The 11093-nt window shown below is 39.3% G+C and overlaps 1 protein-coding gene across 1 annotated transcript; it reads left to right on the forward strand.

The window, feature by feature from the left end:
* Positions 1-938: 938 nt before the first annotated feature.
* Positions 939-2334, forward strand: LOC117920598. Its single transcript, XM_034838206.1, has 3 exons — positions 939-1171; positions 1231-1859; positions 2141-2334. The coding sequence occupies exons 1-3, from the start codon at positions 939-941 to the stop codon at positions 2176-2178; spliced, it is 900 nt and encodes a 299-aa protein (XP_034694097.1). The 3' UTR covers positions 2179-2334.
* The last annotated feature ends 8759 nt before the right edge of the window (positions 2335-11093 follow it).

Consider the following 11093-nt stretch of genomic DNA (forward strand, 5'->3'; position numbering starts at 1 on the left):
GAACTCCTTAACGGGTTGATGTCACCATATATACTTGAGTAGGTCAAAGTTAAAATTTGCCACTTGTGCATCAAGAGGAGTTGTTTTAATACTAGAGCCAATCTTAATTGGTAGTTTAATTAATCTCCATTCTAGATTTTCCTTTCTCTTTGGTCTGGTCCAACTAGTCACCAACCTTGTTTTTGTTGAATGCACTTGTTAATGTATATTAAGGGTATATTATGTTATGGGCTTTAGGCCCAGTTAGGTTACTTGTACCGCACACATATGCCTCCTATATAAAGGCACTGATGTATATTCTTTTACTCAGGAAATACAATACAATCTTTCAGTATTTCTAACATGGTATCAGAGCCACTGCTCTGACCCTTTCTTAGCAGTCTGTCTTCAGTGTGACTTCCTTTCTTTTTAACGCTTCTGCCATCACAACTGCCGCCGCAGCCTTTTGCCGTTGAACCTCTGACGTCATCCAGGCGTCGTCCTTGGGTTCCGGACCTGCAGCCACCGTCCTTAATGAGTTTCACACCGCACAAGATCACTGTTTTTCGCATCACCGCTGTGAATATTGCTCTGATTTCAATTTTGACGGTACCACTGAGATCGTCCAGCGCCGATCTACACATTCGTGGAAACCTCATCGCCATCGGAGCCCGCACGTGCCACGTCAGCCCTAGCTACGTCACCACTGCTGACGTGTCAGTGCCACGCTAGCCCTAGCTGACATCATCTCCACGTCATCCGTTGACTTTTACCAACGTTGATTGTTGACTTTTCCAGGGTTGACTAGGTTCTTCTTACCCAGTTTTTCGCGTAGATTTCACTTTTGCAGTCTGTTTTTGCATATTGTGTCTCTAAATGGATAAAAGGATATTTTTCTTTCTCGCCCCATCAATACTGTATTGGAGGGAAATAAAAATTACTTATCTTGGTCTCAAGCTATGCGCAGTTTTCTTAAGGGTCGCATGCTCTGGCATTATTGTACTGGTGTAATGACTATTCCTGTCAAGGGAGCAAGTGAAGGAGACACTGTTTTTCTTAATCGCATGATTGAATGGGATAGTCATAACCACATGATCCTCACATGGATTTTGAACACTTCCATTCCCTCTATTTCCAATCTGATGGGCAGCTTTGATGATGCAAAATCTGCATGGGATATGTTGGCCAAAAGGTACTCCACTACTCATGGATCCTGAAATATCAGTTAGTGGTTGAATTACATCAACTCAGGCAAGAACCAGGGCAATCCATCAATGACTATTATGATCAGCTTCGCTTTATTTGGGACCAAATTGACCTTTCTGATCCAACTTGGACGTGCTCAAAAGATGCTCAACAATATGCTTCCATTAGAGATGAATTTCGCCTCTATGAATTCTTGATGTCACTTCACAAGGACTTTGAGCCCATTCGTGGTCAGCTACTCAATCGCAGTCCTACTCCCTCTCTTGATACTGCTGTAAATGAGTTGGTTAGAGAAGAAGCTCGTCTTGCAACCCTTCAAGCCCAGAATAAGCTCAATGTTTTGGCTATTACTCCATCTACTCCACTCATAGAGCAACCCCAGCAATCAGGTGATTCTTATGGCTCTAGCAATCGTCGCAAGCAGACCAACAAAAAGTTCTGCAACTATTGCAAGCGTCCTGGCCACACCATTGAGACTTGTTACCGTCGTAACAAATCTACTGCTGCTGTTGCTAATATTGAGCCTACTCCGCCAATGGCTTCCACCTCAGTTGAGTCCAAGTCTTCTGGATCTACTATCAACCTCTCCTCCACTGAACTACAGGAGATCATAGCTCAGGCTGTTCGTATGGCTGGTAATGCATCTCTTTCCACTGCCTTATCTGTTCTACCTGGTAAGACTCAAACTTGGCTTTTTGATTCTGCCTGCTGCAATCACATGACACCTCACTCATCCCTATTCTCCAAACTTGACTCTGCACCACATCCTCTAAATATTCATATAGCTGATGGTTCCACCATGCATGGGAATAGTCTAGGTTTTGTTTCAACCTCTAATCTTTCTGTTCCTGGAGTCTTCCATGTTTCTGACCTATCCTATAATTTGTGCTCCGTGGGACAATTAGCTGAACTAGGTTATCGCCTTATTTTTTACTATTCTGGGTGTATTGTGCAGGATCCGAGGACGGGGCAGGAGCTTGGGACCGGTCCTAGAGTTGGGCGTATGTTTCCCGTGAGCAATCTTCATCTTCCACCTGTTGCTCCTGTTTCTATTGCTACTGCAGCTGCTGCAGTTTCTTCCTTACCTTCTCTTGCACTTTGGCATTCTCGTCTTGGTCATGCATCATCTTCTCGGGTACAACAGTTAGTGTCTAGGGCCTGTTGGGTTCTGTGTCTAAAGACATTTTTTATTGTACTTCTTGTCAGTTAGGAAAATAGCCAGCTTTGCCTTTTAATAACAGTGAATCCATTTCTAATAATATTTTTGAGTTAATTCATTCTGATGTTTGGGGACCTTCTCCTGTTGCTAGTATTGGTGGATCTCGATACTTTGTTGTTTTTATTGATGATTATTCTCGTTATAGTTGGATTTTCCCTATGAAATCTCGTTCCGAAATTTTATCAATATATAGCAATTTGCAAAAATGGTTGAAACACAATTCTCCAAACGTATCAAAACCTTTCGATCTGATAATGCTCTTGAATATACTCAACATGCGTTTCAAGCTCTGTTACATTCCTATGGCACTGTACATCATCTAACTTGTCCAGGTACCTCTCAGCAAAATGGTCGAGCCGAAAGAAAACTTCGTCATATTCTTGACACTGTTCGTGCTATGCTTCTTTCTGCCAAAATTCCTGCCTCATTTTGGGGTGAAGCGGCTCTTCATGCTGTTCATGCAATTAACCGTATTCCAAGTGCTTTCATCCATAATCAGACTCCGTATGAGCGTCTCTTTGGGTCACCCCCTGTCTATCATCACCTTCGCTCATTTGGATCTGCTTGTTTTGTTCTTCTTCAGTCTCATGAGCACAACAAACTTGAGCCTCACTCTAGACTCTGTTGTTTCCTTGGTTATGGTGAAACTCAAAAGGGGTATAGGTGTTATGATCCTGTCTCTCATCGTCTTCGTGTTTCTCGTAATGTTGTCTTTTGGGAACATCGATTGTTTGTTGAACTCTCTCACTTTCGTTCTTCCTTGACTAACTCCTCTGTTTTAGAAATCTTTCCAGCTAAATCTCTTATTCCTTCTACAAATACTTTTGATCCTCCTTTGGACTTCTCTCCAGATATTTTTGATGCTTCTCCTAGACAGGTTGCAGATGAACAGATTGATGACGAGCTACCCCACTTTGAGACTGGGTCCCCTGCTCCTACTCTGCCTAAAGATCCTCCACAAGACATTCCACCTCGCCACTCAACCTGGGTAAGATCCATTCCTCCACACCTACTTGACTATCATTGTTACACTGCCCTTGCTACACTTCACGAGCCTCAAACCTATCGTGAGGCCTCTACTGACCCTTTATGGCAGATTGCTATGAAAGAGGAACTTGATGCATTAACCAAAAACCATACTTGGGACCTGGTTCCTCTCCCTCCTGGACAGTCTGTGGTTGGTTGTAAGTGGATCTATAAGATCAAGACTCGCTCTGATGGATCCGTTGAGCGCTACAAGGCTCGTCTTGTTGCCAAAGGCTTTACACAGGAATATGGGATTGATTATGAAGAGACTTTTGCTCCAGTTGCTCGCATCTCATTTGTTCGTGCTCTCTTAGCTGTTGCTGCTGCTCGTCATTGGGACCTTTTTCAGATGGATGTTAAAAATGTCTTCCTTAATGGGGATCTGAGTGAAGCAGTCTATATGCAACCTCCTCCCGGTCTCTCTGTTGAATCAAACAAGGTTTGTCATCTTCGACGTGCACTTTATGGTCTTAAACAAGCCCCACGAGCTTGGTTTGCCAAGTTCAGCTCCACTATTTTTCGCTTGGGTTACACTGTCAGTCCGTATGATTCTGCCTTATTTCTTCGTCGTACTGATAAAGGCACTATTTTGCTTCTTCTATATGTGGATGATATGATCATAACTGGTAATGACCTTAGTGGCATTCAAGAACTCAAGGATTTTCTCAGTCAGCAGTTTGAGATGAAAGATCTTGGACATCTCAACTATTTCCTGGGTCTTGAAATTACTCATTCCACAGATGGTCTTTATATTACTCAAGCCAAGTATGCTTCTGATCTGCTGTCTCAAGCTGGACTCACTGACAGTAAGAATGTTGACACTCCAGTCGAACTTAATGCGCATCTGACACCCTCCGGGGAGAAACCATTGTCTAATCCTTCTCTTTACAGTCGATTGGTTGGCAGCTTAGTTTATCTCACAGTTACTCGTCCAGACATCTCCTATGTTGTTCATCAGGTGAGCCAGTATTTGTCTGCTCCACGATCAACTCACTATGCTGCTGTTCTGCGCATTCTTCGATACCTGAAGGGTACCATTTTTCATGGCCTTTTCTACTCAGCTCAATCTCCTCTTGTACTCCGTGCATTCTCTGATGCTGATTGGGCAGGAGATCCTACTGATCGCAGGTCCACTACAGGTTACTGCTTCCTTCTTGGTTCTTCTTTGATTTCTTAGAGAAGTAAGAAACAAACTTTTGTGGCCCGCTCCAGTACTAAAGCAGAATATCGTGCCCTTGCTGATACCACATCTGAGCTCCTTTGGCTAAGATGGCTTCTTAAGGATTTAGGTGTGTCCACCTCCTCTACTACTCCCCTTTATTGTGACAACCAGAGTGCCATTCATATTGCTCACAATGATGTCTTTCATGAACAGACTAAACACATCGAGATTGATTGTCATTTTATCCGTTATCATCTTGTCCATGGTGCTCTTAAGCTTTTCTTCGTCTCCTCCAAAGATCAGCTTGCAGATATCTTCACCAAGTCACTTCCTACAAGACGCACTCGTGATTTAATTGACAACCTCAAGTGGGTCTCACATCCACCTTGAGTTTGAGGGGGCTGTTAATGTACATTAAGGGTATATTATGTTATGGGCTTTAGGCCCAGTTAGGTTACTTGTACCGCACACATATGCCTCCTATATAAAGGCACTAATGTATATTCTTTTACTCAGGAAATACAATACAATCTTTCAGTATTTCTAACAGCACTAAACGTATTAAATCAAACTGTCATATTATTTGTTAATGAAAAAGTTTAAGCTAGTCATGTTAGTTAGACTAACGTCTAGCATAGTAATTATTGTGATATTTTCAGCAAGACTCTTGGTTGAGACTAGTTTTTTCTAATTTGGATGCAAGTCAAGTGTTGCAGATTTTCATAGTTCCACACAAGAAGGATTGTTAAGAACAATTAACAAACAATTATTGTATAGTTATGATCTTTTTCCAACTATTTGGGCCAAATAGGGTCAAGAAAACTATCAACCTTGTTTTTAATAGCACATTTATAAAGTTTCAAAGCCCAGGTCAACTATCAAACTACAAGAACTCCATAAATCAATCAAAATCAACCTCACTCATGTACTAATTGCATATAATAGAGGATCTTGTCTCATTATGTATTTTACTCCTTGTGTAAAGGAATCTGACGAGAACCCGGTACAAAAAACATTGATTCAAGCAAGAAATATGTTAATTTTAAATCTTAATTTGAAGAGAGACTATTCGAGGTTCAATATTAGCATTGACAAATTCTAAAATTGTCATTCTTTTTCTTTTATCTTCTTATGTATATTTTGTTAATAGCAAATTTGTAGATCCACTGTCAAACTTTCTTTTTTGTTGTACGTAGTTTGAAATAATCAATACAATTCATGGTTCAACAATATTCTTTCAAAATATTTATGAGTTTCAATTCATTCTTCATGGTATTAGAGCAATCATCTATTGTTTCTAAAATGGCCGAACCTGAAGAACCGAAATCGACAATACAATCTTTCCAACATCAACGCTTAAGTCTCATTTCCATTAAATTAAATTCCTCAAATTACTTTGGCAGTCTCAAGTCATGCATTTGATAAGAAGCCTTGGTCTAGCACATTATTCAATTGTTTTTTAAAGACCAGAAAAAGCCTTTAGAGAAAAATATGGAAATGCCATAATAAATTCTGAATATGAAGTGTGGATAAACAATAATGGCTTGAAAAGAAGAAGAACTGGCTCAATTAAATTTCATTGAAGTCAATTGATGAATTTATACAGCAAGTAAACTTTGGTTACACATTAGTCTCTCCTATAATTAAGCTATCACCAGTCAATCTAACTACAATCTAGGAATATAAAGGGGAATACAAAGGGGAAACTGTTATATACAGAATGTATCTTCTTTATATAGAAGATTTGCTAGATTAATTTCCTAACACTCCCCCTCAAGTTAGAGAGTGGATATCCTATACTCCTAACTTGCGAATCATAGGAGTAAGAGTTCTTTTCCTAGAGCTTTAGTCAAGACATTTGCCAATTGATGTGCAGAGTTCATGAACCTTGTAGCAACGGATCCATCTTGAATCTTATCTCGGATGTAATGACAATCCATTTCAATGTGTCTGGTCCACTCGTGAAAGACTAGGTTTGCTGCAATATGCAATGCAACTTTGTTGTCGCAATATAACAATGCAGGCTCTCGATACAATACTCCCAAATCTCTAAGAAGGTATCTCAGCCAAGTTAACTCACAACAAGCACCTGTCATAGCACGATATTCTGCTTTAGCTTAAGAAAGCAACACTGTTTTCTGACGTTTAGATCTCCATGAGACTAATGAGGGGCCAAGGAAGACACAGTAACCTATGGTTGACCTTCTAGTGATTGGACATCCTGCCCAATCTGAATCACAATAGGCTCGCAACCGAAAATCACTGTTTGAGAAGAAGAAAAATCCTTACCCAAATGCATTCTTGAGATAGCGCACAACACGAATTGTTGCCTCCATATGAAGTTTACGAGGCTGATGCATAAACCTACTTAATATATGCATAGAATATGTAATATTTGGCCTTGAGACAGTAAGATATATCAATCTACCAACCAACTTCCTATAATGACTCAGATCCTTGAGTAAATCACTTTTATCATACAATTTCAAACCTTGCTCCATAGGAGTATCAATAGGTGTCACACCTAACAATCCCACATCCTTAATGATTTCTAAAACAATCTTACATTGGGAAATAAAAATCCCGTTTTTAGAAGAAGATACTTCAATGCTAAGGAAATACTTCAAATCACCAAGATCCTTAAGACGAAATTGACTATGCAAGAATTTCTTAATTGCAGCAATACTCACAGAATCATTTCCAATAATCAAAATATCATCAACATATATCAAGAGGGCAGTGAAGGACTTGCCTTATATTCTTGTGAATAAAGAGTAGTCAGCTCGAGATTGAACATGCCCTGCAACTCGAATAGCTTTCGAGAATTTTGGAACCACTATCGAGAAGCTTTATTCAAGCCATAAAGTGACGTATGTAATCGACACACCAAGTTCCTCCCTGTCTCCAAAGCCCTAGCAGCGATGACATATAAATCTCTTCATGAATATCGTCGTGAAAGAATGTGTTATTAACATCTAATTGGTGAAGTGACCACCTTCGAGCAGCAGCCATGGCAAGGAGACAATGAACTGTGATGATTTTGGGAGTGGGAGATAAGGTATCCTGATAATCGAAACCCTCCAATTGTGTAAATCCCTTGGTAACTAATCATGCTTTTTATCTCTCAATTGATCCATCGGAATGGTGTTTAATCTTATAGACTGATTGGAGCCAAAATATGTGCTCTAATGGCACATATTCTATATGATTTGTGCACCAAAGGACATTCAAACCACCTAACTTGACCTAAATCAATGCTAAGGCCCTAGCCATGAGTTTAATTTGTACTTTGGAGACTTATCTCAGGTTCAAGGGAAGAAAATGGTGCAAATTGAATGACTTTAGATTTTGAAAGATCAAGAAAGGGCTAAATGAGGAAATAAGTGAGTCAAGACTCATTGAACGAAAGGAAAGGCAAGACGAGGAAATCATGAGTTTGGAAGATGAATAAATGGCCATTATGGAGTAAGAAAGAATGAAAGAAAGCATGGTAAATAAGGCATGAAGCAAGATTCAACTTAATGGAAATTTAGAACTCAAAAATCTAATGGCATTATATACTCTAACTTTGAGGAAAATTTTGGAGCACTTTATGGATTCCATTACATACATATATATATATATATATAATTATATATAATATATAATAATATATATATATATATATATCTTTTCGAAGCTTGGGAAGTCAGGAGTCAATGCTTTAAACGGTTTGCAAATCGGAGCTGAAATGAATAAGTTATGGCCATTTGAAGACAACTGCACCAAGTTGGAGGGTCATTTCAAAATGATTTCGAAATTCAACTTATGAATTCGAAATCCACTTCGAAATGACACCAATTTCAAATTCCACCCACTTCCACTTTGATGTTTCACCTCCTCTACCTCAGGAATTGCATCTAGGGCACTTCATCCACCCTAAGTGGATCCACACGACTAGAAATCACCATTTTATTATTTTTTAATCATTTTTAGGAAATTATTTGTAATAAGTGGCCAATGAGAGTGTGACACATGTTAGGTAATTGATGGTATTATATAAACTCTCTCAATTCTAGGTTTTAGGGATCTTGGATTTTTTCTGGAGAGTTTGACATTGAAGGTGGAAGAAGACAGAACTTTGTTTTGTTTTCTTTTTCTTCTTTATTAAATATATTGTTTTTAGTTTCATTTGATTCAAATTATGGATTTTTAACCCTATTATGAATTGTGAATGTGACATCACCCCCATGAGAGGCTAAGAGCCAACTTGGGGCTTGAAGCATGAAACCTGAGGGCTAGGAAACCTATAGGGACAATGGATAAATTATTATAACATGAGATTAATTATTGGTTGGGTGACAATTTATCATTTTTTTATCCTATCCTTGTGAGTTCGTTTAGGGAATGATACGGTAGGTTATTACCTGATACTAGTTATTCTTGGTAATTCTTGATCATTAATTATCCTCGTCTTCTCTATCGTTATTTGCCCCTAAACAAAGCTATAAGGAGTATGAAGAGTTAAAAAGCCAAATCTTAAATTGGTAATCAATCTCATTCATTTGATGGTTTAGGAATCAATTTTAAAAAGAAAAAATTAGGTTTCGGATGCAATTTAGAGTTATAGAACTCAACTTGATCGCGAGCGGCCAGGGATCCCAAAACCCTAAGATCATATTACTTAGAAGACCTTGTTTCTCTAATTTCTATACCCTAGGTTGGATTGTGGAAAACCCCAAACTTGAATCAATTGAATTTAAATCAGTATTCATTTTTTTATTAATTTAATTTCTTTTACTTAGTTTCACATTATTCACATATTGTTTTTTCACTTTAGGATTTAAACCAAGACAATTCATTTATTCTAGTATTGACAATTTTCATAAGTCAGTCCTTGAGGACGATACCCCGAATACTACAAAAGCCATAGTAACTCTTTCTCTAGTTTTTCTTTACTAGAGTTACTACGTAAAAAGGCTAAGTATTTTGGTACAATAGAGAATTTCAGTCATAGACCCATCGACAACCTATCGGCGTCTTCCCTGCCAAAAGAGATGTGAGAGTCCAAGTACCATTGGCCTGGAGAGCCTGCAATTCGGATCGCATCGCCTCCTGCCATTCAGGATGGACGACGACTTCAGAATAATTGATGGGTTTTGTGACTTTGACTGATTTGGGCAATAAAAGAGTAATGTACAGGCTTATAGCGGTGATATGAAACATAATTGGCCAAAGGATAACGTGTACATTTAGTCAAACCTGGAAGCAAGGAATGAGATTGGTCAGAGCAAGCGTGCGTGATGTGAGAGTATACATAATCCTGTAGTTTTGCCTGTGGATTATGGGAGCGGCCGGAGCGACGAAAGGTCTTGGTTGGGGCTGGTTGTGGCGGGCTAAGGAGAATTGGGGATGGGTCGGAGGGATTGGATGAAGATAGAATCAAGGACAGTGATGAAGGAAGGAATGATGTAGTAGGCAAGAGTGTCTCGACAGACGGGGAAAGAGAAGGCGTTGGGATTTCCAACAGAGGTGAAGGAGCATTCTTGGGGCAATGAGTGTATGTTTTGAGGAGAGCTGGAGTTGGATTCGCAACGGGCTACTCATCATGGAGAAGGGAGATAAGAAATTGTGGGTGAAGAGATGGGTGCGACGAATTGAGTGTGTCTGAATTAGATGTGACAGAAGAAAATAGAGTAAAGTCTATAGTGGAAGGAGGGATAAAGCGAGAAGGATTAGTGACGTGAGAGGGAGTTAGGTCATGAATTAGAGCAAGAATTGGGCCTCAAGAGTAACCCAAATTAGTAGGAATGATAGGCTCGAAGGAAGCATAAGGAAAGTGATTTTCGTGAAAACGTACATCCTTAGTGGTGATTTCTGGTGGAGAGATTGAACAATTTGTATGCTTTTTGTCCAATGGGATAACCAATGAAGATATAAGTGATGGCATGGGGATCGAATTTGTGAGAGACATGGACATTAGTAGCATAAGCAGACAACCTAACACACAGAGGTGAGAATAAGTAGGTGGTTTCAAGTAAAGGCGCTCGAATGGTATTTTGAAGGAAAAACAGGTGAAGGTAAGTGGTTGATGATATGGACGACGGTGAGTGCACATTCTCCCCAAAATTGAGTAGGAAGTTGAGCTTGAAATTTCAAGGCTCGTGCAATTTGTAAAATGTGGCGGTGTTTGTGTTCCACCACCCCATTTTGTTGGAGTGTGTAAACATAAGAATGCTGGAAAAGAACACCATTATCTGTGAAAATGATTGGAGTGAAAGGAATTCTCCACCATTGCCACTTCGAAAAATTTTTATATGAGATGCAAATTGAGTGGAAACATAACTAAATAAATTTTATAAGAGGTTGTGCTTCATCTTTGTGTTTCATCAGAAAAATCCAAGTGAAGCGTGTGGAATCATCAACAATAGTAAGGAAATAATGTAAACTAGAAAGTGAAGAATGTTTATAACGACCCCAAATGTCGCAATGAATAAGATCAAATGGTTTTTTTCGGATGAA

The sequence above is a fragment of the Vitis riparia genome, chromosome 8 (genome assembly GCF_004353265.1).
Source record: "Vitis riparia cultivar Riparia Gloire de Montpellier isolate 1030 chromosome 8, EGFV_Vit.rip_1.0, whole genome shotgun sequence".
NCBI classification, from domain to species: domain Eukaryota; kingdom Viridiplantae; phylum Streptophyta; class Magnoliopsida; order Vitales; family Vitaceae; genus Vitis; species Vitis riparia.